Source organism: Vigna radiata, unplaced genomic scaffold (assembly GCF_000741045.1).
Source record: "Vigna radiata var. radiata cultivar VC1973A unplaced genomic scaffold, Vradiata_ver6 scaffold_7, whole genome shotgun sequence".
Classification (NCBI taxonomy): Eukaryota; Viridiplantae; Streptophyta; class Magnoliopsida; order Fabales; family Fabaceae; genus Vigna; species Vigna radiata.
The window spans coordinates 4,519,044-4,545,792 of record NW_014543262.1 but is presented as its reverse complement, the minus strand read 5'-3'; the positions used below and the strand labels follow the sequence as shown (position 1 = coordinate 4,545,792).

Here is a 26,749-nt window from a genome sequence, read left to right as displayed (position 1 = left end):
GCCTAGTAAACAGTGTTTATTTGTCTCAGTTGACAAAGAAAGACAACTTTGACAATTGGAGTGTGCAGATGAGATCTCTTCTAAGATACCAAGATGTGTGGGATGTTGTTGCGAATGACTATGAAGAGCTCGTGGAAGATGTAGAGCAAATAGTGGTCCAAGTTTCCGCATTAAAAAAATCATGGGTGAAGGATCAATCAGCCTGTACATATTGAACCGAGCTTTTGAGAAGATAATGGATGTTAAATCTTCAAGAAAAGCGTGGCAATTTCTTGAGAAAGATTATAAAGGCGATAACCGTGTAAAGCAAGTTATACTTCAAACTCTCAAAGGTGAGTTTAAGTGTATAACTTCTCCCACTTACTTAGGGGTAGGCCACTCTTATATAGCTTTTATCTTCTTAGGATCAACATGCACTCCCTCTTTCCCAACCTTGAATCCAAGAAAAATAACTTTGTGTTGATAAAAAGTGCATTTATCAAAGTTGGCAAAAAGGTGATGTTGCCTAAGAAGAATCAAAACTTACCTAAGATGGCTAAGATGTTCATGAAGACCTTTACTATAGATTAAGATGTCATCAAAGTAGACTATAATGAACCTCTCTATGAATTCCCTTAGGACATGGTTCATTAACCTCATGAAGGTGTTTAGGGCATTAATCAAACCAAATGACATGACTAACCATTAATACAAGCCAAACTTGGTCTTGAAAGCGATTTTCCATTTATCTCTTTCTTTAATTCCAATTTGATGATAACAATTTTTAAGATCAATTTTGGTGAAGATGATTGTCCTATACAACTCATCTAGCATATCATTCAACCTAGGAATAGGGTGTCGATATTTAATGGTTATGTTGTTGATGGTCCTACAATCGGTAACATTCTTCAAGATTCATCCTTTTTAAGGACCAACAACATTGGCATTGTACAAGAACTAAGACTCTTTTGTATTCACCATTTCTTTAATAAATTATCAACTTGCTTCTCTATTTCTTTAGTTTCATCTTTTTTTGAAAACTGATTAAGGTTTCACTGTAATTCAAAATACGTCGAAACCTTAATTGGTTTTTGAAAGTCAACAAAACTTTAACCGTATTTTAAAACACCTTAGATTCTTAATCGATTTTCAAAAAGTGAAACTCTTAACCGATTCACCACCACCACACACGGCGGAACATCAACACACAGAACCAATCGGACCAAAACACTCACAGAGACCTCTCAGGTAAAACTGTATAACTTTCAAAATTTTTATTCAACTTTTAAAATGTATGAATAACAAACTATTTATATTGAACTGAAAAAACAACATAATGCTCTGTTTTGTTTATTTTTAATAGATAGACCCAACACTTTCTGGTCCAATCATCTATAAACAGTAGAAAATACCTGCTACCACCAGGTGTTTCTACCTATATAGGGCCATAGACATCTGAAAATATCACTCCCAACCTCTCTACAGATTTCTGGGGTAAGAACCTTTGAAAACTGCCACGGGTCTGCTTGCATTGAACACATTCTTTGCAAACAGTCCCTGGAATATCTACCTTTAGTAAGCCAATCACCATTTTTCTTTGACTTAGCATTGATAGATCCTGGAAATTCAGATGCCCAAACCTGAGATGCCACAACCATTCTTCTTCACCCTCTGCTGCAGTAAAACAGTGATGATTTACTGCCTCCGTGACAACCTTGAATGTTCTGTTCTGTGACAGCTGTGTCTACAGTACTACTTTCTCATTCAGGTTCAGAATATTGAGACAATTGTCCTCCATATTTATCTTATATTTTTTCTGCAAGAGTTGCCCAAGACTAAGCAAATTAGTCTTCAATCCAGGTACATACAATACCTCTTCAATGATCACTTCCTTGCCATCTTCTCCCCTTAACACCACTCTGCCAGATCCCTCTGCCAGATCCCTCTGCCTCCAGACTGCTGTTATCAGCAAACCTGATTTTTCCCTGCTCAACTTCCTTCATTTTCACAAACCAGTCTTTCCTTCCAGTCATGTGGGTGGAGCACCCAGAATCTAAGTACCACACAGTACTTTCTGGTGGTTTGTCATCAACCTGTGCCATTAACATCACTGCCTCTGAGTCAGACTCTTCCTCTTGGACCAGATTTGCCCTCTTCTTGGGTTTATTTTTGGCCCCTTCTCCATCCCAACACTCCTTAGCATAGTGGCCATACCTCTGGCAGTTGAAACACTTAACCTTTTTCTTATCAAACTTCCATTCTCCTTCTCCCTTGTTTGGTTTCTTGCCTTTTCCAGACTCACTAGACTCTTCTCCTTGTTGGTCCTGAGAGTCTTTCACTTTCTTACCTCCTTTACCCCCTTTCTTAACACATTTTTTCCCTTTCCACTGAGATCTGGCCTGCAAGGCCTGTTCCTGACATTGTCTACGTTCATTGAGGCGTAACTCATGAGCCTCTAGTGAATGCAGCAGCTCTCCACTGTCAATGTCTTCCTTTCTTCTGGTTTCTTCAATTGCAGCAGCCACATAGTCATATCTAGGAGTTAAGGTTCGTAGAATTTTGTCCACCATGTATTCATCTGCCATTTTATCACCACACGCCCTCATCCTGTTCACCAGCTCTTGTACTTTGTCAAAGTACTCAGATACAGTCTCACTCTCCTCCATAATGAGAGTTTCAAACTGTCTCCTCAAAGCCTGCAGTTTTACCTTTGTGTTTTTGTCTCCATCACCATAGGTTTTCACCAATATACCCCATATCTCCTTTGTTGTAGCAGCATTAGAAATCTTGTTGAAAATCTTTTGACTAACACACTGATACATTAAGAATCTGGCCTTACTGTCCAGTTTTTCCAGCATTTTGTGTTCCTTCTTCTGTTCTTGGGTTGCCTTTTCACTCAACTCAGGCACTCCATCTTCAATGACTTCCAACACATCTTGAAACCCAAAAACGGCCCACATCTTGATCTTCCAGTCAGCAAACTGTTTGCCATCAAACATAGGAAGTGGCCCCTGAATTCCTCAAACTCCAGCCATCTCTTCTTGCACTGATCTTGATAAATCTTGATATGTTTACACCTAAAGAACCCTTTTTTTTTCACTTCTGGATTCACACACCTCCAGATATCAACACAACACCCACTATCACGTACACCCCAGGCCTTACAACCTTGCTCTGATACCATATTCGAAAAACAGAAAGGGTAGAAATGTAAAACCACACCACACTCTGCTTTACTTTTGTTTAAAGAAAACAAGCGCACGTGCCAAAGAGAGAAACTTCAGAAACGCTAGAAGACTCGAGATGTTGAGAGAGAAAATGAGGAGCGAAAGCTCTGCTAGGGTTTCAACCCTCTTCACCAGTTCACCACCACCACACAAGGCGGAGCATCAACACACAGAACCAATCAGACAAAAACACTCACAGAGACCTCTCAGGTAAAACTGTATAACTTTCAGAATTTTAATTCTTTTAAAATGTATGAATGACAAACTATTTATATTGAACTGAAAAAACAACATAATGCTCTGTTTTGTTTATTTTAACATATATAAGACTTATTTATTATTGGTTGGTCAAAAATGAAAACCATTATTACTCCCTCATTATCACTCACACCGGTATATTTTTGTTTTTTTTTTTTTATAATGAAAGGGTATATATGGTATATAGAAGTGCAGTAGAAATTCTGAAGGTGCAAGCAAAAAATATATAGCACAATTTCGAGTCGCCACTGATTGATGTGTAACAGTTTTAAACATGTGACATGTTTTATCACTCTAATTCACAACATTGGTAGTCCCCACCAAACAAATTATGTGCTTCTTCTTTTGGCCCAATCATTATTTGTATTGTTCAACCTTCACCAATCTTACGTGTATACGCAACAATCTTGTGCACGGAATGTTTGGAAAAAAGCTCTCAAAAAGACAACATTGGTACCTTCTTTTTAATCCTAACCCTAATATAATTAAAAAGTGTTTTCTATTTCTTTGGAATGGTTCTCCAAATCATGGTCAGATTGATTAAGCTTATAGTAGGTATTTTTAATAAATAATATTTAAAAACCACTTATTTGATAAACCGATAGAATACGTTCAATAATAAAAAAAAAAGAGAGTAGAAAACTATTTATTTTTAAAATATATGTAGAATATATTAACACATATAAAGGCATAAAAATGTTTATTTTCTTGGAAAAACACTTCATGTAAACAATTAAGCACAAACAAATTCATCCTGGTTGATGGCACTTTCTTTCTTTACTATCGAATTTATAAAAAAAAAAAACAAAATAACCATTTTAAATTGTTTATAAAATGTGAGTGTTTAGAGAAAGCCTTTTACACTAATTATTTATAAGAATATAACTTTTTTGAAAATATATTTCACTCAATTTCTCCTTTAAAAGAATAAAAATAAAAATAAATGTTTATTAAAAAAAAAGACCATCCTGTTCTCGGGAGACTGAAGAACCTAAAATGAATTATATTATAATTCATATAAAAACAAAATAAAATAATGGTTGTGGGGGGTTCACCAATAACTAGCCACAAGTACTTGGGTGTCTATGGATCTCATTGCAGTGGCACTCAAGCTTCCCACGTGCGTAAAAGGCAAAAAGAAAATAAAAATAAAAAACATAACAAAACACATTACTTTCTAATTTATAATCTAGATTTTATCATTGAATTTATTTTTATATATTTTATCATAATTTTTTATTTTTTTACATATTTTTTAAAAAATTTAAAATCTCTAACACAACACAAATCTATAAAAATACAAAACAAAAACACATATTGTTATCGAATCTTTATTCACTTTTTATTTTTTAAACACTTCTATTTATAACAATTCATCACCTATAAAATATTTAACAAATTGATAACTTAACATCCCAAAAATATAGCATGAAACTATATGAAAGAATCATCACATAATAATATGGTAGAACAGTTACTCTAAATAAAGTTAACTTGCAATTATCTTACAATAACCATAAAATTAAGAACTTTACAAAATCCTATGCTGATACAAAACTATGTACGAGACTGCACGGTCTTATACTAAACAGATGGATCCTCTCCTTCCAGTGCTTGTTCCAGAGGGAACTCCTCTCCCTCTGCTCACACCCATAGGATGATCATTACAAAGGATAAATCGAACGGATAAACATTACAAAACAGAAAAGAAGAGTAAGTTAGTGTAATTTAATTGATCAAAATAAACATCCAATTCAAACAAGTACATAACATGTAACAGCCGAGCACTTTAAATCATGCAATGACTTACCACTCAAACAGACAATGACCGAGCACATTAATACAGGAAAAGACTGACCACTTAACTTGACCATCCGGATCTATGAATATGTAGCTTGAGGTCGTTCTTGCGCCCGAGGGTGTAGTAATTGGAACACCCTCATCTGCCACCCGGGATTAATCCGTTATAACTCACCTAAGAACCTATAGGCTAGGACCTCCTGGTATTCTCATGACATGACTTACCCATCTCTACTTGAGAATTGGTAATCATTATAATTTCAGGATGAACGCCGTGAATTTCGCTGTCCATATTCATACTTTACCACCTTGATAACTAATCACTGAGACATTCCTCCTTGGAATTCTCTTCCATACCAGTTGAAACATAATACCTTTTTGAAATATCCATTCCCTTATTCATGCACAACAGATTCATATAACTGAATTTAACAAGTTTTCAAACAACAATGGAAACCACATGCAAGACCAAACACCTTGTGAACGTTGGAGACCGAACAATTTCTTACTACCCAAAGACTAGGACCGAACCGTCCGTAATAGGCAAGGTTGAAGAAGTGGCCGAACACTATTAAGGACCGGCCACTAAGAGAGACCGAATACTACAACATGTTCAAATATTATAGCAAGGTCGAGGACTAAAGTTAGACCTAACACACTAACAAAACTGAATACTAATGTAGATTGAACCCTTGTACAAGATTAAGCACTAGTACAAGTTCGAGTGCTAGTACAAGGCTGAGCATTAGTACAAGACCGAGTGCTAGTACAAGACTGAGTGCTAGTGCAAGACCGAGCACTACCAAGAGACCACCCACCCACCTAAGACCGAACGATCATGAACGGGTAAGACTCTAAAGAGATCGAACCCAGTTAATGACCGAGTACCTGAACATGGTCGAGCGGTCAACAACGCGTGCTTAGCTTTCTGCATAATTCTGCAGAATGATGAACACGCTAGACTTTACCAAAACTAAACATTTTTCCCAACTTCTAATCCTCCATACATGAATCATATACCAATTTACACCTAAATCTTTCTAACATCATTCCAAAGAGTCTCATACCAGATTTCACTCCAAATTCTGCATAATCAACAACTCAATTACCCAAAATCCATTTTCCTACTTTCTACACATTTTAGAGGGACTTAAAGGTTCTAACAGGTCCAATTACACTTTCTCAAACTCTCCCCACTGACCAATTTCACTCCTAACCCCAAACTCTCATTTTCACCCACCCACTTCCTCAAGACCAGAATAAACCGAACACTTTTGCAGAGAAACTCCAACCAGTTCACAGGTTCCAACATTCACAAATTCAACACAATTCAATCAAACATTCAAGTTACACACATGCAACCATCCAAACAGTAATTTCATACATAGAAAATCACAATTAAATTAACTAGTTTTCCTTACCTCTAACGGAACAGAACAACTTCTAACACCTTTAGAAAATTGCTTGCACCTCAAGAAAATCCTCAGAACACCTATGGATCACTGATTTATGAAAAAAGAACAACTACATAACCAAAATGAACTCAAAAAGAGGAAAGAAGGACTACTGAACACATGCAAACAAAGATGTTCTTGCATGTGCCAGAATTTGAAGAAATCAACAGAAATCAAGGAGAACGAAACTTACCAGTTCTAAACACAAAATGGATCAATGGAATGGAAAGCTCTTGACACCAGGATTGCTTAGGCACTGCTTGATTATTGAACAAATAAATTGAGATTGAAGGAATCTAGAGAGAAGGAAAAGTAAGAGTAGGAAACAAAGGTTTTAAAGAGATAGACAACTTTTAAGATAATGAATCGGGTGTTAGAAATTTCTATTTATACAGTTGATGTATTTTACCACCAAAAACTCGATACCATTATTTTAATATATCTATCTAGTCTATTACTTTTATGTTCTAAGTTATTATAATAACTTTTGATAACATAAAACATAATAGACATTTGATAATTAAGTAAAGAAAAAAATAATAAAAATTCAATATTTTTTTTTAATGAAGGTTAACATATTCAAACATTATTTATCTCACTAAATCTCTTTATCATTCATATTAAGAAATTAGTTACAAAATAATAGAATTTCAAATCCAATTATCGAATTTAGTAAATTAAAATAATTCACCCTTAACGATAAAATATATATATATATATATATATATATATATATATATATATATATATATATATATATATATATATATATATATATATATATGAGTCTTAGTGTTATTTCTAATATTTTCAGAATTACTTAAAAATAAGTAGTATTAGAAGCATTGTAAAGATGGATAAGGAATGAATGATATGAGTAGTCTTGTGTGGATTGAAAGAAGTACATTTTAGAGAAAAGAAATATAATATATATTAAAAGAATTAAAATTGATGATGTATGAAGATTGGAGAATGTTGCGTAGATTGATTAGTAGTAATAATAGAGAGATGTATGATGTGCGTGTAAGTGGCCTTTGGAAGGGGTCAATGGCCATTTCAAATATCAATGATTTCATCCTATTTAGTCCTCAAAAAAGGAGCCACGTGGCACGTCACAACTGGCTCTAAAACTTATCCTTATCCCTCCTATCAATATCTTTTTGAATGTGTTTTTTTATACATCATCATTAGTTTTGACAATATTATTACTTAAATTTTGTCGCAAAACAACCCGTTAAGTTTGACTAATAGTCTCCGTTTTTTAATTTTAGAATCAACTTATTAAAATTTAATAAACAAGAAAAGGAATATATGCTTCAATAGAAATGTTAAAGTTAATATTGTGAAATTTAATTTTACAATTAATATTGTGAAATGTTAAAAATTAAATGTTAAAATTAATATTGTGAAATATTAATGTGAAATTAATATTGTGAAATGTTAAAAATTAAATGTTAAAATTAAGATTGTGAAATATTAATGTTAAAATTAATATTAATTGTGAAATATTAAATGTTAAATGTTAAGATTAATAATGTGAAATGTTAAATGTTAAAATTAATATTGTGAAATGTTAAAATTAATAATTGTGAAATTAAATGTTAAAATTAATATTTCGAAATGTTAAAATTAAATGTTAAATTTTAGAATCAACTTATTGAATGTTGAAATTAATATTGTGAAATAGAAAGTAGTATAATAACCATTTCCGGTAGGGATTACGATTAATATATGTTTCTTCGGTTTTAATAATATGTGTTTATATTAATAACATTAAGTTTTGTATTCAAACAATCATACACGTATGTTTTACCTTTAATGATACCTAGCTTTTATATATGTATTACTAACGTGTTACTTGTGTTGTTCTTTTGTTTTGTTGTTCTTGAAATACTTTTCATAATGTTTTCATGTCTCTAACAAATTGTGTTGGTTTTTCTCTTCATGTTTAAATTCCTGTTTTGAAATCTCTAAATCTCTAATAATACTGTGCATCAAATCTTTAAGTTTTGTTCTAAAAAAGTTCTCCAATTAAACAATTTCATATAATAAATTAAATTCCAATTCCACATAATAAAATAATCTATATCACTATGTGTATTGTGCATCATCATTAACCATTTACACACCATTAACGATTTGAGCTTATTTTGATACGTATTTTCACAAATAAAAATCTAATTTAGATTATTTAAAATTTGAGAACTAAATTAAAATCTCAATACAAATATAAGGATTATTCCAAAATTTTAACTTATATAAAAAAAAAAACTATGAATACAAATTAACACCAAATATTAATAGACAAAATATACATTTATCAACTTTGTTTGCCCTAGTTTTGTTAAACAGTTCACCCATATAAATAATTAATTTTTTTATACACTTTTGCTATTTGAATAGCATAAAGAAAGTTTTTCAATTATTTCTTTATTCTTAGCACTTGTTGATGATTGAACCATATGTATTAAGATTTCAAATGAAACAAAAAGCATATAATCTTTTTGAAGGTACTACTTTAACAAGCTAGTATCCACCCCACTCCAAGATTAAAGTGGAAAAGGTCTCAACTTTTGCTGATCCCTTATCATTGATGACATAATTTGAGAATTGCAAAGCAAGGCATTGAAGACTAAAAGTGTTTGTGTTAGTAATGGTGAAATTGATAGTTGGAATGTAATCCTTGGAAAAAAGAAGAAAAGCTATAGATAAAAATGGTGAAAAAGCATAGATGTAGCCATCAAATTCACACATCAGATGGCTAAACTAGTTTATTTTTCAATAGCACATCCATATTCATAATAATAAAGCCTTATCCATTCATCGCAAAGAACAATAGCATTCATTGTCCCAACCATTGTCTTTAGCCTATAATCATTCATTTATAAAAGGTAACACCTTCTTCTTTAACAAATATATAGACTTAGTTTATTATTTATATTAAAGAGTTTATTATGTCATATATATATATATATATATATATATATATATATATATATATATATATATATATATACCATTTTTAACAAAAATCTCAAAACATTTAATTTATATATAAAAAAAAAAACAATTTATGTAGTGATATTTTGTCATTTCTTTTCTATGAAACTCAAAGTCATTAATTAGGACTTTTCAAGAGTGATGATCTGATAAAGAGATGGAGGGATGTAGATAAAAGAGGTGGGAAGAGAGAAAAAATAATTAGAAAAACTTCTTTTAACAACTATTTTTTAACAACTTTTAACAATGCATAAGTGATAAATTGTAATTTGCTCGTTTCAAATACTTTTTAAATATAAATTTAAGCAGATGAATAAAACGATTACACGTGTTCTGTTGTAAAAAAGTTGTTATAGATCCAAAGTAATTAGTAGTATGAGCTTATTCTGATCCAAAACAAACACAAAGTTGAGGAAGCTGAGAGCCTTATTATAAGTTCTGTACCTCAAGAGATATGTGTTTGTTCCAAAATGAACGACAAGATGGAAGAAGTTGAAAGAGAGGAAGAAATAGACCCAGAAAGCAATCCATTGAATGAGCCACTGCTAAAGAGGAACCGGACACTGTCTTCCAACCCTCTTGCTCTCATTGGAGAAAAAGTTTCCTACATAGAAAGCTTGGATTATGAGTAAGAAGGCATTATCATACTAAAGTTTCTTGTGGTGTTGCTAATCAGAAAAGAATTGTTGTGTGCAGGATAAATGAGAATGATCTATTCAAGGATGACTGGAGGAGCAGATCAAGAGTTCAAGTGTTGCAGTACATATTCTTGAAATGGTTACTTGCATTCCTTGTTGGACTTCTCACTGGTATTATAGCCACTCTCATCAATCTTGCTATTGAGAACATTGCTGGGTATAAGCTTCTGGCTGTTCTTAAATACATCCACAAAGAAAGGTGAACGATTTCTAGTTTCTTTAATGTTGAGTTATTTTTTGTGTGTGACTGAGAGTGAATATGCATGGAAACAGGTACTTGACAGGTTTCCTATATTTCACGGCCATTAATTTCATTTTGACATTTGTTGCTGCTATTCTCTGCGTGTGTTTTGCACCCACAGCAGCAGGACCTGGAATTCCTGAAATCAAAGCTTATCTTAATGGTGTTGATACTCCCAACATGTTTGGTGCTACAACATTGATTGTCAAGGTAAGTTCATTCTATGCTCATTCAACTCACAACAAACCAGTTTAAAGCTACAAATCTCGTTTATATGGATAAGGGTGGCCAAGAATTCTAAATTTTAAAATCTAATCTATATTAGATATAAATTCAATGAAAATGATTTTTTTTTTTAATTTAGATCCATTTAATTGGACTAATTTGATTGGATTTTTTAATCTGATTCAAATTAGAGTAAATTATATCTGTTCAACCCATTTGATTTAGATAAAGTTGACATTTCATTATATATGATAAATTTAAATTCAGTTTTATTTCTAATTAATTTTGAATCACTCTTAGCACAATTCTTCAGGAAATACTTGTTTTATGATTATAATTGAAGTTTGTTTTAAAGCCTTTTCTTATTGCTTAATTATTTTGTTTATAAAACTTCCTTATACTTTGATTATGTCTGTCTATTTTTTTTATTTTTAATATAATTTATTAAAATTTTCTTACTCATTAATCTTTAAAAAGAAAAAGTAATAATAGATTTGATGAACAAGACCAATTTTTAATATAATAACTCGAGTTGAGAACTTAAAATTTAAACGCATAATTTAACATAGTTCCAATTTGGATGTAAGATACTTTCTTGTCATATAATGAAACTTTTGTAGGATTTTATATTGTCTAAACCATAGACCATATTTAATAAAAAAAATTACAGAAAATTGTTTATGAAATTGGAAACTTCAACTATCCACCAATTAGAAATACATATAAAAATTTAGATACCATTTCCCATCCAATGTTTCTAGCATTCCAACTGGAATCCTTAATTACTATGACACAGAGTGGAATGATGAAATACTGGACTTGGCTATTTTTTATTTTCTGCACAAACACAAAGTAACGCGTTACTAACATATACTACATGGTAATTATCATCAGCTACATAGTACATTAGGATGCCACAACTGAGTTACGGTGCGTTTGAATTGTCGTTTCACAGACACCAAAAGTAGGTGTATAAAACAGAAGCAACAAAATTGTTGAACTGGAAAATAATTGTTTCCCAAACACACCCTTACAAATATGACTGGCCAAGTTTACAAGTTATCGCTAAAATTCACGACCATAGCAACTATAATGGAAATGGTATTCACGTTTAACAGAAACACTGTTGTACACAAATGGTCCTTTTTGCATCATATGTGTAAATCTCTAATTGCTGATCAATGTACTTTTCCAGTTTTTATTGATATCATATCTCATGCATTGGTTGTTGTAGATAATTGGAAGCATTGGAGCTGTCTCTGCAGGACTAGATTTGGGAAAAGAAGGACCGTTGGTACATATAGGAAGCTGCATTGCTTCCTTACTAGGCCAGGGAGGCCCTGACAATTACAGGATCAAATGGCGTTGGCTTCGATATTTTAACAATGATCGTGACCGCCGGGATCTTATCACCTGTGGTTCATCTTCGGGAGTTTGTGCAGCTTTCCGGGCTCCAGTGGGTGGAGTTCTCTTTGCTCTTGAAGAGGTGGCAACCTGGTGGAGAAGTGCTCTACTGTGGAGAACCTTTTTTAGCACAGCTGTGGTGGTGGTGGTTCTCAGGGCCTTCATTGAAATCTGCCATTCTGGAAAATGTGGCCTTTTTGGTGAAGGAGGTCTGATTATGTTTGATGTAAGCAATGTCACCGTGAGGTACCATGTTATGGATATTGTCATCGTTGTAGTCATTGGTATCATAGGCGGGGTATTGGGAAGCCTTTACAATCATGTGCTACACAAGATCCTCAGACTCTACAATCTCATCAATCAGTAAGCAATGATATCCAACCCTCGCCTCAACATATTACACATCCTTAACTTTTAAAAACACATAAGAGTCAAAGGAAAAAATATCATGATTTAATGTTCTATACTGACCACAAATGCATTGTCCAATGAAAACATGTGGCAAGTAGTTGCCAAATGAGGTTATCAAGATGTGTGTTCAGCTGCTAAGGCCAAAAATATAGAAAAAAATATCAAAATCAATAAATGATAGCATCCAATGAACTAAAGTTGCAGCATGACCCCAAACTGTGAGGAATTCTACAACGCACCCATTAATGTAGGGTGCATAACCATAGGATTTGAACAAAATAAGTAACGTCTATTTATTTTATTATATCCAACAGTAACAGACAAGAGATCCAGGATGCACCCTAACTTGAGGGTATATAATAGAATTACACCCCAAAGGGTATCCTGGATTCATGCTCTATAATAAAGAAACGCCAAAATGCCAACACATAAAAAAATTACTTGATTACTAAGGTGATGCCTACCTTTAATTGTTGCAGGAAAGGAAAGATACATAAACTCCTCCTCAGTCTTGCAGTTGCACTCTTCACATCCATGTGCCAATATGGTCTCCCATTCTTAGCAAAATGTACCCCATGTGATTCATCGATTCCAGAGTCAGCATGCCCCACCAATGGACGATCCGGAAATTTCAAACAATTCAACTGTCCACCTGGCTTCTATAACGATCTGGCCACTCTGCTGCTTACCACTAATGACGATGCTGTTCGAAACATATTCTCAACCAACACCCCTCAAGAATATCAACCCATGTCCCTCCTAATTTTCTTTGTACTATATTGCATATTAGGACTAATTACTTTTGGAATTGCAGTGCCATCTGGGCTTTTCCTCCCAATTATTCTTATGGGCTCAGGTTATGGACGTCTTCTTGGCTTCTATATGGGGCCTCATACAAACATTGACCAAGGGCTGTTTGCCGTACTTGGTGCAGCCTCCCTCATGGCTGGTTCCATGAGGATGACGGTATCCCTTTGTGTGATCTTTCTAGAACTCACCAATAATCTTCTTCTATTACCAATAACAATGATTGTTCTCCTAATAGCCAAAACTGTGGGAGATAGTTTCAACCCAAGTATCTATGAAATTATACTGCACTTGAGAGGCCTCCCTTTCATGGATGCAAATCCCGAGCCATGGATGAGAAATCTCACTGTGGGTGAGCTTGTTGATGTAAAGCCATCAGTGGTTACCCTCCACGGAATAGAAAAGGTATCTAAAATAGTAGATGTCTTGAAAAACACTACGCATAATGGCTTTCCTGTTTTGGATGATGGGGTAGTAGTACCACCAGTAGTAGGACATGCCAATGGAGCAACAGAGTTGCATGGACTAGTTTTAAGAGCACATCTCATCCAAGCATTAAAGAAGAAGTGGTTCTTTAAAGAAAGAAGGAGAACAATGGACTGGGAAGTGAGAGAGAAATTTACCTGGGTAGAGCTGGCTGAGAGAGAAGGAACTATTGAAGGGGTGGCTGTGACCAGCAAGGAAATGGAGCTGTTTGTAGATCTACATCCTCTAACCAATACAACTCCCTTTACCGTGCTAGAGAGCATGTCAGCAGCAAAAGCAATGATTCTCTTCCGGCAAGTTGGACTTCGTCATCTGCTTGTAGTTCCCAAGTATCAAGCATCCGGGGTGAGTTTTTTAAGCACATAATATTAACATAATTCAAAAACGAAATAGATATGTTAATATTTCAGGGAGATAAACGAAATTCATTGTTCATTTTTATTTATTTTGAAAAATTCTTTATGTTACGACTAACCAAATGATGTCACCTCATCACAGGTATCCCCAGTAATTGGGATCTTGACCAGGCAAGATCTTCTGGCACACAACATTTTGACAGTCTTTCCTCACCTGGCAAAATCTAAGAGCAGAGGAAAAAGAAACTGAACCTTTCCTAGTAATTGAGATTGAATGGTCAAGCCGCACCCTTGGGGGCAAGTTGGTTTCATAATTCCTCAAGTTATTCCTCAATTTTGTATTACTTATATCAAAAGCATGTTGAATAAGATACAAAAGCAATGTAAAACTATATTCAAATTTTAATATTCTTTCAACACAATTAATCAAACGATGAAACACAATTCCTTTTTCCCCCAATACAAACGACTTCCCCCCACCCCGCCCCGCAAATGGCAATGGCAAACTTTCTCCACTCCAAACTGCTATAAAACTTGCCATTTCTTTTCTTCAATGCAACATTACATTAATTTGATGTTGTACACGAAAATCTGTATAAGGAACCCTGTCCAAGTTAATGTTTCACAGCTCTTTGCAAGTGTTTTTTCTTTTTCTTTCCTGGTTTCTTTTTCTGAGGGCCCCTCTTGAACACTGCCAGGACTTCAATGCTGCAACAAAATGGGCAAATTACATGTTAATATTCTTTTTTACTTTCGGGGAAGAGTGGGGCAGGATGATATGCTAGTACAATCATACGACCAACTACATAAAGTATCCTTAGTTTAGTTCTGCAGAGAAAAAAAAAAGGTTATAAAAAAATTTACTTTATGGGGAAAAATATCCAAGGGGAAGAGTGGAACATATTTAAAGTATATATCATGTCATGGACCATATATGCAGCAGGCTTTTAATAGAGATGGCATAATTACTCTTTAGGAATCATGCTCTAATTTTAGAGTAACATAAAGCACATATGCCATGTCTGAAACTAGGATTTAAGCAGAAGAGGAGAACCAACCCAAAAACTAGTATAGTACATCAAGCGGGAGAATCTCAAAGCTAAAGTAAGAAGATAAATATAAATTAACAGAGGTTATCATTGGCTTAGTTCCTTACGAAGGAGCAGTATAAATACAGGGCTGCAGTAAACAGAGCTCACTGGGAAAGGTCATAAAGAAAATAAAACAACGAAAATATATTAAGAGTCCACTATAGGGGCTGGGTTTTGCGTTTTGCTGGCCCAGTACCACCCTTCCCAGGACAAGGGAGGAGACTGTAAAGAATTGGGTAGGGATGCTGAGTACTGTGAGAACAACCCAAGTTCAAATATAAATGCAATTTTAAATTTTCCTGGGCGTTAACCATTATTTCCATTTCCAATTTAGTATTTTTGGTTTAGTTTATTTTGCAGAAATAATTGCTCATTTCTTTCAACTTCCTAAAGGATAAACACTATACCAAAGGTTTGTGTTCAGGATGGATAAAAAGTGGAAACGCAATTAGAATGTAATTCAGAAACTGAGAAAAAGGGAAATTGACTAACTCTGTTCAGATTTTACCAAGAATAAGAGAAAATATGATAATTAGTAAATACTAAAACTTATAAATAATTAAGAAATAAAGAAAAACATAAATACCTCTGGGTACCAGGAAAGAAATTAAATCCATGAGCTTTTTCCAAATACCATGCCTTGCTAGACAACAATGACTTGCAGTCCTGTCAACAAATTTTAATGCTAGCATAAAGAAAAGTTTGAGAAAAGTAAAATCACGTCCATAAAACATTACGAGAGGTTATACACCTCTTTAAAACTTTCCCATCCACAACTTATATAAATAAGGGTTTGTGGCACTGATTGAGGGATGTTAGCCGGTAGTGGTTTGCTTCCAATCTGGACTGAAGCTTCTTTAGCACGTAAAACCCATGGTCTTTTCTCTTCCTGGGATGAGTTTGAGCTGCAGTTAACTTACACTAGATCAGAAACTTGCCTGGGGAAATATTTTGGTACAGACCAAACCAGATAGGTTCACAAAATCAAAACCTTTCAGAAGATGACAAGGCTTTCCGCTCGATTGATGATATGTTTTTCAATGCATCAATAAGAGATGCATCTAGTCCTTTTCTAGGAGGATCAATGACAACAACATCTGATCCCAAAAGCCACAAAAAAGGCTCCTGTTACATGTAAATTTTTCATACAATCAGTTCAAAATAACACATGACAAGGATACATTCCTTTCTAGATATTAAAAAAAAGGGCTATGTTTTCTCTCATAGACACATATAGATTATCCTTTTCAAATAAAATCTTCACATACGTTCATAAATTACATGCATACCAAAAGTTAAGCCATAATTTTTGTTATGTGAATCAGAAAACAAAATATTTGGAAGTAAAACACTGTATATGATGATGCTTCGGATATGCAGTACTAACCTTTGAAGCATCTGCATGATGCCAAGTAATACTGCTGTCAACAGTGGAAGGTAAACGTTCAATGGTCTTCTCAAAAGATGCCTTCGACTCTTTGTTTATCTCAATGCATTTTACAGATCTGTAAGATAACTAGAATAAAACCTCGAAATCAATTATGTATACAAAGTTAGAAAACAACATTTTAGATGTTTAGAATCATCGAGATCTTGCCTGCATTTTCTCGTGGCAGCTAATGACAACCCAATAACCCCAGCTCCAGCATACAAATCAGCAACAGCTGATTCATATGGAACATATTTTTGTAACTTCCGCAGCAAGATATCAAAAGCCTGGAAGAATGAGGAAGCAAGACAAGAGGCACATTGAATCAATCCTTACAGGCTTAATGGTACAGCGACCCTCAATGATACAACATTAGACATATTCCATGTGGTAATAGCACATTCAGCAAATTTCCTCTCACGTTTTCTCACATGGTATCAGACTCGTATTCTCGCTAAGTTTCACTAAGCACTTGACATTGTCCGACGTTTCCAGCAACTGTCAGCTTTTCCAGAGACTGTCAGAACTCAGGGGATTCTTCCAGCAACTTTGCTGAAAAGTTTCCAGTAACTGTCAGGCTTATCTGACAACTTTTGATTTTCTTGAGGGATTTTATGCTCCAAGTTTTTTAATTGTGTGATTTTCCTTTTAGTTGGTTTAAGGCCTAACTCAACCTTACAAAACCAGCTTGTAAGGTGAGGTCTGCACCCCACTTATATATTATAAATTGGCCTTATCTCTAGTCGATGTGGGACTTCCAACACCCCCCCTCACGCCGAGGTATATACATCTTGAGCATGAGATTAGATATTAATAGGTGGTCCGATAACGGCCCAATAGCGGGTGGAACAATATGTCCAACAAATATCGTTAGGATAGACTCTAACCATAGCTCTGATACCATATTAGAAGTGGAGTTTAAGCCTGACTCAACCCTACAAAACTAGCTTGTAAGGTGAGGTCTGCACCCCACTTATATATTATAAATTGGCCTTATCTCTAGTAGATGTGGGACTTCCAACAAGATGAAATAGTGGAACCTAAATATAACGCTCTTGGAAAGAAAATTAGTTCACACATGTAACTAAACATGTTTCTAGCTATCCTAAAAGAATTTTTCTAATACTATGCATCAAAAGGTGATTTAGTGCACACCTAATGGATTTTGGGGAGGATAGATGCAGTCTACCCTACACTTAGAGATGTTGCTTCCAAGATTTGAAACTATGATCGTCTGGTCACAAGGCAACAGTACTTACTGTTTCACCATGGCTTACCCTCTAACACAGCCAAGCATAATATAGTGTTTAGACATATTCCCATATACATCTTGACATACCAATAACATAAATATGCATGTATATATTAAGATTCATTTATTTACACAATGCATGTATTTTGTATCCAGTGTCCAAGCTTCAATAGTAACTAGTTCAAAAAGATGAACTAGATGCAGTATCTGATTTGCATATAAATTATGAAGATCCACTAAATTAAAAATCTTTACCCGTGTGTTTGCCTGGCCAAAACTAGAAGGTGCCAAGGACACATCAATTCCACCAACATGTTCCCAAAAATCTCTTTCTCCAAGAAGATGTCTCCATCTATTCCCAAAAATTATCTGAGCCATCAAGTAAACAATTCAGAGGTTTGAATTTATTTTAGTCAGCACTATTCATGAAGTAATCATCATAAGTTGTCAAGAAAAGTTGACATGATTGGCATACAAGGAACCCTGGATAACTTAGTTATTTTATTTAAGAACGGAAATGGAAAATAAAGTTTGTGAATTTCCTCATCTAAACCGTAAATACAGGTTATGTTTGATAAAATTAGCCGAAATAACTGAAAGCTAAAATGTTAGCTAAAAGATGAAAAGCTAGGCTAAAGCTGTATGAAGTTTTTGTCAGGATATGAAATTTAAATGCACTCGTATTTATAGAGAAGGTAATCATTATGTGGATAAATTGAGTCTCTTAGGTTTAGAAAATAGAATAGAGTATAAATGGTATTCTTCTATACCATCCAGAATATTTCTCGATTTTTTCTAAAAAGGATATCAATTACTTACATTCAGACTTGTTTAGTTTTTGTTTGAAGGTTCTCAGATAGGATATGTAATGTATTAGACAGTTTTTAGACCATTTTCACACAGTTTGTGGCAGAAATAAAAAGGGACAGTTTGGCAGAAATAACACATAGAAGTTAGAAGTAAGGAGAGAGATGGTTAGGCAGTTAAGAGGGGTTAATTATAGCAGTTAGGAGGCAGTTATGATGCCTAAGGTGGGTTATCTTTTAAGGGGGGAGACTTGTCTGAAAAAGGGTGTTGAGTAGTTTATTCAGAACCAGGTCTTAACCTGTGTTGAAGGGATTTTCTTCCCTTCGAAGCTGTTGGATGTTTTCTCTATATGTTTCTTTAATTAAAATATTATCTTACATTGAGTAGTAAGATTTGAGTGCTTACTGCTGTACTGAATCTGAAAATCCAGTTCTTGTTCCCAAGAAACCTAACAAATTGAAAATCCAGATCAAAAAGGATGGAAAGCATGGAAGGATGCGTCAATACTTTGGAGAGGGGGACCAAGGAAGTGGAAAAGGTGAGGACATGTCGTCAAGAGATGAGAAAAAGTTTCCAAATATTGGAAGAAATGATATGGGAATGTAATAGGATTCTGGATGACCAAATTCAAAATAGGGACTCTAAAGGAAGGTAAAAATATGTTGACAGAGCAAGAAAGGGAGGGAGAGAGGAACTTCTTCGTGACATCATGAAAGGAAGGAAAAGATAGTTTGCAAGACATCAAGAAAGCCAAGAAACCCTCAAATGGAGGAGACAAGTCCATCAATCGAGAGAAGAAAAGAGAAAAGGATATTAGTGAAGAGGAAGGAAAAGACTGTTAGATAAAAGATAATATATCTAATAGAGACCAAGATTGTGATGGTAATGTTGTAATTCTTGCTTTTCAAAATCAAGTTTCAAAAGCTATTGTTTTTAGCGGCGATAGGGTGGTAGGTCTTGGTGAATATGTCAAAACAGTGAAGACAGAGGAAAGAAGGCTGAATGTGGTGGGACCATTGTAACTAAGTAAAAGATGAGGTTGTTTTGAGTGTGGATGGTTCAAAGGTATTTAGTGTTGGGGACAACAAATGTTTTTGAACTCTAGAACATCACTGGAACATCAAAAGTACACCTAACCTTCAATAACATGGGAGAAGATGTAGTTAAGGGGTCCAAGACTTGACAACAGAAATCCAAGAACCTTTCTTGGGAAGACTCAACTAAGGATAGTTGAAGGGAACATGGGAAACATGTTATTTGAGAGTTTGGCAGCAACAACACAGATTGAGAGTGTGGAAATTTTACGTGAGAGGATGACAATAGTAACAAGGACGGGGAGAGGAAAAAAGTCATCCAAAAATTCAAGATATCGATGTCTCTAGTAAACCCAACATCAGAAAACCAATTGGGAGAGTATTTCTTGACAAAGTGGTAGGCCCTATGCATGAAGGACAAGAAAGTTCGACAATCTCCCTTTTATCTTGGATTACTTATCTGTTATGGAAAACGATTGCTAGCAAACTCCAATAATAAATTTGTTGATTTTGGAAGTCGAGTCAGACTGTTTATTAAGCATTTGTTTGCAAAAGATTATGTTGTCAAAGTTAGATCTTTACAGATTCAAGGATTACAAAACATGTATGAGTATTTGCTAGATGATGATAGCCAAAGGGTGACTTAAAAAACGATGGTAACATTGCTGGCTACACAGTAGGAGGTGGGCAGAGTGTTACTGTTGCTACTGGTGCTAGGGATACAAACAGATATGGGGATATAGTTCAATTATATTGCGATAATATTGTGGGAAGATGTTTAGATTTCAATAAACAAGTTCATCAATCAGCCCTGAAGATGGTTGAAATTGGACTGCGTGAAGATCTCGATCATCCAGTCTCTCTTGAAACAGATCCTCCGGAGTCATTACATTACAATGAGAACACATTCATCCTATCATTGAGGACAATAAGATATATCATGAGAAAACCTCCAAAGAGTTGGGAGGATTACGTGGCTGGAAAATTCTGCAATCAAACTCATGATACTCGGTTGACATGCCCAGCATACATAGATGGTGCTCAAGTAGGTTGTCTGACCATAGGAGGGGTGCAGGATGTTGATCAAAGGGACAAGAGCTACTCAAATCAAGGGATTCTTATTGAACTTCAGGTCAAAGTAAAGTGCCTGTTTTTTTTTCCACCAAGCTGTTTGGTAGACGTAATAGGAAAGGATTAATCCAACAGCCGAAAGGAAACCTTGAGGCAGTCGCATGGGAAGTTGTCACAACGATTAAGAACCAGTTTCCAGACTACAATCTTGAGGATAAGGTTGTTTTGCAACGGCAAATAATGATAGGATATGTAATGTATTAGACAACTTTTAGACAGTTTAACAGAAATAAAAAGGGACAGGTTGGCAAAAATAACACATAGAAGTTAGAAGTAAGCAGAGGGATTAATTGTAGTAGTTAGGAGGCAGTTATGATGCCTAAGGTGGGTTATCTTTTAAGGGGGAGACTTATCTGCAAAAGGGTGTTGAGTAGTTTATTCAGAACCAGGTTTGAAGGCAATTTCTTCCCTTTGGAAGCTATTGGATGTTTTCTGTATTATGTTTTTCTTAATTAAAGTCCTACGTTGTCTGGTAAGATTTTAGTGCTTATTTCTTTCCTGAATCTGAAAATCCGGTTTCTCGGAGAAACCTAACATTCTCTAAGTAATTTGTTAGATGGGTTTCGTTTAGTTGCCCATATATTTTTTTCTTTTGTTTTCTTTTAATAAATTTATCCATTCGAAGGCATCATGCCTAGGCCAAATTTATAAAAGAAAAAAAAAAAGTATTTGATAAAACTAGTTGACGAATTGCTTGAAAGTTGTAAAATGACAAATAAGAACATGATTGGTTATTATATCAAATCTTAATATTAGGTAATTACATATTTTGAATAAAATAAATTTCTATTTTTTAATTTGTTTTAATTATTTTATAATCTAAATTTTTTTATATTAATACATTTCAAGGAATATGTGTAAAAAATATTCTTCATTGTAAATTAAAATAGTTATCATTTCCCAATAAATAAATAAATATTTTATTAATAATGAATAATTAAAACAATAACAAATAAGTGTAACATTAAATCCATAATCCAAAAATTGTCGTAATCAACAAAGTTTGGACATTGAGGTTTTCTATTTCTATTTGAAGGGGCAAGACCGTAAAATATAAGTTTCATCTGGGTAGACTATTTTAAAACAGTAATATGAGTAGCTTATTGACATAAGCTAAAAGCTATCAAAAATACTGTCTTGTACACAGATGAAATCATTTTTATCAAAATTTCATCTATAATACCGATGAAATGTTTTGGCAAACACAAACTTTCAAAATTTCATCATCCAAAGTAAGCAAATTAAAAATTATTCCAGAGATTGCCTGTTCATATGATATCATTTTGCTAAGGCAACCTAAACTGCAAAGTCAACATATAAAACCACTGAAGTAACATTTAAGACTCTGCTTGCATGTTGTAAAGTCCCGTGCCCTACCCTCACCCACTCTACAATTTCTCCACATGTGATATTTTTGCCCACCATGAAATGTTAAGGGAAAATTTGTAAAGCAGCACTTTGTTCCCTAAAATTCAAATATATAACCATTAAGAATCAACAATATTGTTATTTAAATTTTCAGCAACAAATGATTAGTGTAATAAAGCAGTTCATGAACCATATATAGACCCTCCTTTCTTCCCTACTGCAACTACACCATCTACCTTCCCAGTACCACAAACAGCATACCAGATTCCACTTTAATAACATATAAACCATTTATTTGTTTTATAAGAATAATTTAAACTCACATTGTTAGTAGAAGTCTGAAAATTGGCCCACACAGAGTGAATTAAATGAACCCTGCTCCGTGGCCCACCATTTTTCCATAGAAACTGTATCAATCATATCGACCATCACTTTCTATTATTAAAAGGGAAGAAGCAGGAGAACTTATAAAAGCAAAAAGAAAGGAACCAACAAGCTCACATTTGCCAATGCATTCAGTTTGTCAGCACCAGGTGAATTTTCATTTCTAGAATTCCAAACCAATGTAATCTGAACCTTTCCTGAAATCATATAAAATAAATGAAGTCATTGTTATTCAATGCCATTAACAGTAAGAAAATATCTATTCGTTTTTCTGGCATAATTAATGAGTTATAGAAACTAAGAAGTAACCGTTCATGTATCTTTCAGCCGCAGGAAGAGATGTATTATAAGTCGTCACCGCCATCTGCAAACACCCATTCACTACTAGTTAACTTTACGAATGCAGAAAATTACAACCATTGACTGAACTCATCAACTACCCTATTGTTATGAATAGCACACCTGGACATATCGCAAATCACCGGTACCTTCATCTTCAATGTATGGTCCAATGCCTAATTCAGTAATACCTAGATGATATTGAGGTAAAGCACATAAAACATAATTAAATGAATAAATCGAAGAATAAAATAAAACAAATATAGTGATAATAACAATACAGCGAAATACCCCCTCGAAGCAGCTCCACAGCAGCATTAATATTAGGATGATGAGCTGCAAGCATAAGACATTATACACTAGCTTAATTGACATAATTTCACATCAATAACTGAGACAATAAAAAATAAATAGGGAAACAAACTACGTTTGCACTCACAAACACAACCAAAGAAAACAAAATGCAGAAAGTGACCAAATTGGAACTCAAATAATTATCTAAAAACATTAGTTCCAACAATTTTAGGGCTCGTTTGGTGGGGAAAATTATAGGATAAAATAGAATTGAAGTGTAAGGCAAGAACATAATTGTATAAGTGCAAGAAAAGAAGCAGTAATCCTACATAATGGTGTTGGTGGGGATGGTGGAGACAATAACAGTGTTGATGGTGATGATGGTAGTAGTAGAGGTGATAATGGTGGTGACAATGGTGACAATTACAACAATAACAGTAAAAGATAGCAACATTAATGGTGACTTCGATGAGAGTGGAGGTAATGACAATGGTAATAATTAGTTGTGAGAGTAATAACTATAACGGCCATAGTGCTAATAGTGATAACAATGGTAGAAGTAGTTGTAGTGTCAACAATAGAGGTGGTGATAACGACAATAGATAGTTGCTGCAATAGAAATGTGATATGTACACAATCACTTGGGAAACATCCAATATCACTGATGTTGGATTTGGACCCCCTAATACCCAAGTTCCTATCATACCACTCTACAAAACTTTACTCGATGACACTTCACTCAACTCTCTCGTAGCTCAAAACCCTTAGCATGTCTTCTTAGCCCTTTTCAAGACATCAACCATCAATTTTAATACCAATTAATAAGTACCCAAGTACTTGGAGAACCCACCCTCAAAAGCTAGCTATTAAAGGGGAAGAACTAAAACACTAAATACTCCACAATATCAAGTTCCTATCAGGATGACATGGTAGTGAAGCTAATAGAATAGTGACAATTGCTAAAGTAACCACAGTGACGCAGATAGTAGTAATAGTGATGGTTGATTTGACAAAGATGATGATAACTATGATGGTAAAAGCAATGTATATGAAGGTGGCAGAAACAACAATAATGGTGCAGGTGACAGTGGTGCCACAACAAAGGTGTTGATGGTAGTTGCAACAACTGAATGACGGTGACAATGACAATTGTAGCAATAGAAGTACCACAGGTAGTGGAGGCGAGAGGGAAATCAACTATACCATCATGCTGTCTACTAACTAAACTCAACCTAAGGAGAAAAAATTTGTTGAACCAACATGATAGAAAAGACAATAGGATAAGAAGATCACCGCTTGTCCGTACACCAAACAATGAGAATTATAAAAGGTACCAATTTTGTATTAAACTCGTTTTACATTTTATTCCATTTTGAAAAGGTGGATAAAAATGGAATAGAATCTTGTGATGGCACTCAAAGAATAACAATATACACATAGTCTCTAAGTTAGGTGCTCCAAAATATAAGTAAATCTAAATTGATTCCACCCTTTTTAGTGAAATCATTCTCCCAAATAATCGTTATTTAATTCTCCTAAATTGAAGCTTCCATCAATTAGCATGAAAGATGATTTAGAAATTGAAAGTTCAATTTTTAAATCAGACTGAGAAAATTAGGAGAAGCTAATTACAATTTTAACTAGTGTAAATTAGTTTGTTTGCTTTTTTTAACCTATATTTGAGTGTAAATTGAGCATAAACTATGTACTTTTCTGTTATGGAATAGCATAGCAAGAAAGATAATTTAGAAAAGGAAAGTTCCTTTTTTCAATGTGATTGAGAAAATTAAATGAAATTAACTAACATTTTAACTAGAGTAAAATAGTTTTTCTGGTTTCTTACTTATGAGGCCAGACGCCATATGAACTATGTTTTTTTGCACTATGGAATAACTGTATAGATATATGAACTATGGACCTTTGCATTGTGGAATGTCAACTATGTTATGAGTACCCTCCTCATAGAGCCCGATCAGAGGCTCCGTTGAAGAGCCACGGACGGCCAATTTCGCACGGCACCTCCAACCCCACTACAACAAAAACAAAACTAAATTAAAAAGGTTATTTTAAAGAGAGAGAGAAACCCAAAAGACTTTACGAATTGCGAAGAAAACCAACCAGTTTACACGTGTCAAATGTGAAGTCGGAGACACCGTGTTTCCGAAAGAAATCGTTGGCATCGTCCAATATGACCGGACGGTGGAGGTTGAACTCGTGCGTGCACCCCGAACACCTGAGAAAAACAACAATATGAACAAATAATTTGCAATTTTAAAATGGAAAGTATGAAATGAGATTGAGTAACAGAGGAGCGTACGATTGGAAGTGCGGGCAGTGAAGTGCGCACGTTAACGGCGGAGAAGGTGGAATTGAAGCAGCTGGCACTGGCGTTGGTATCGGCGTAGCCGGAGGGAGCGCGGTGGAAGCGGTGGAGGCGGAGGAGCGGCAGGTGAAGAGAGAAAATGATGGCGGTGCTGACACGAGACGGAGGGTCATTTTCTGTTTTGGAGAACAACACGGGAATGGATAATGAAGTTATAAATTATCTTCAAATTTATAGTTCCGAAAATATCTTCATATTTTAGGATTTAGGAAAATGCACCGGTATTTTATTTGATTGCATTAATGTGTAATATAAGAATATTAATCATAAAAGAAAAGTTACCATAATCACAATAGAGAATAAAGTTATTATATGCTGTTATATTGAATCGAGAAATAGGACTATTTAGAAGATATCATAATTTGTTCGAATAAACAACTTCAATAGAAAATACAATAATAAGATTACAAATTATACCTAAAGTTAATTAAAAAGAAAACATTCAATAATAAACACTTTTAATATTCAGATATATGAAATTGTTGTCCACTTCAAACACAATAATATTTCCTTCATCCAAGTCATTTTCAACACAAAATTACCTCCAATCTATGTCAACTTTTATGGAAGTTTTAGGTGTATTTTAAATAGAATTTTGCACTTGATTCCACTTTTAGGTCATTCAAGAATCACATTTTTAAATTTTTACTCTATATGAAGTTGACAAATTTTAAGGATAAGTAATACATGAATCATAACGTAACTAATACACAACATTTTGGTTAAGTTGATGTAAAATAACAATATTTTTTTCTTGTAAGGAAGAAAAAATGAAAAAGAATATACTAAGTGACTTCCTTCATTATGATATTTTATAAATTTTACAATGCACAAAGATATTGTTTATTGGTAAGGGACACCGTGAATAAACTTTCTTAAACTTATTAACAT

The 26,749-nt window shown here is 34.2% G+C and overlaps 2 protein-coding genes and 1 long non-coding RNA gene across 3 annotated transcripts; 1 reads left to right on the top strand and 2 right to left on the bottom strand.

Annotated features, from left to right (window-relative positions):
* Window positions 1–4,886: 4,886 nt before the first annotated feature.
* On the bottom strand, window positions 4,887–7,103 carry LOC106753846. Its single transcript, XR_001375248.2, has 3 exons — window positions 6,912–7,103; window positions 6,686–6,766; window positions 4,887–5,104 (listed from the first exon to the last, which is right to left on the bottom strand). It is a non-coding gene; the product is annotated as an uncharacterized LOC106753846 (long non-coding RNA).
* Window positions 7,104–10,050: 2,947 nt separating this feature from the next.
* LOC106753893 (chloride channel protein CLC-b) lies at window positions 10,051–14,752 on the top strand. The gene is made up of 6 exons (XM_014635758.2): window positions 10,051–10,346; window positions 10,415–10,615; window positions 10,690–10,867; window positions 12,117–12,649; window positions 13,177–14,335; window positions 14,489–14,752. The coding sequence occupies exons 1-6, from the start codon at window positions 10,189–10,191 to the stop codon at window positions 14,594–14,596; spliced, it is 2,337 nt and encodes a 778-aa protein (XP_014491244.1). The 5' UTR covers window positions 10,051–10,188; the 3' UTR covers window positions 14,597–14,752.
* On the bottom strand, window positions 14,718–26,005 carry LOC106753894 (uncharacterized RNA methyltransferase BH0687). Its single transcript, XM_014635759.2, has 15 exons — window positions 25,793–26,005; window positions 25,594–25,708; window positions 25,394–25,505; window positions 23,473–23,517; window positions 23,305–23,372; window positions 23,152–23,206; window positions 22,960–23,039; window positions 22,782–22,865; window positions 18,374–18,487; window positions 17,035–17,153; window positions 16,825–16,942; window positions 16,429–16,562; window positions 16,189–16,342; window positions 16,024–16,103; window positions 14,718–15,054 (listed from the first exon to the last, which is right to left on the bottom strand). Exons 1-15 carry the CDS (start codon window positions 25,969–25,971, stop codon window positions 14,961–14,963), a joined length of 1,551 nt encoding a protein of 516 aa, XP_014491245.1. The 5' UTR covers window positions 25,972–26,005; the 3' UTR covers window positions 14,718–14,960.
* Window positions 26,006–26,749: the final 744 nt, after the last annotated feature.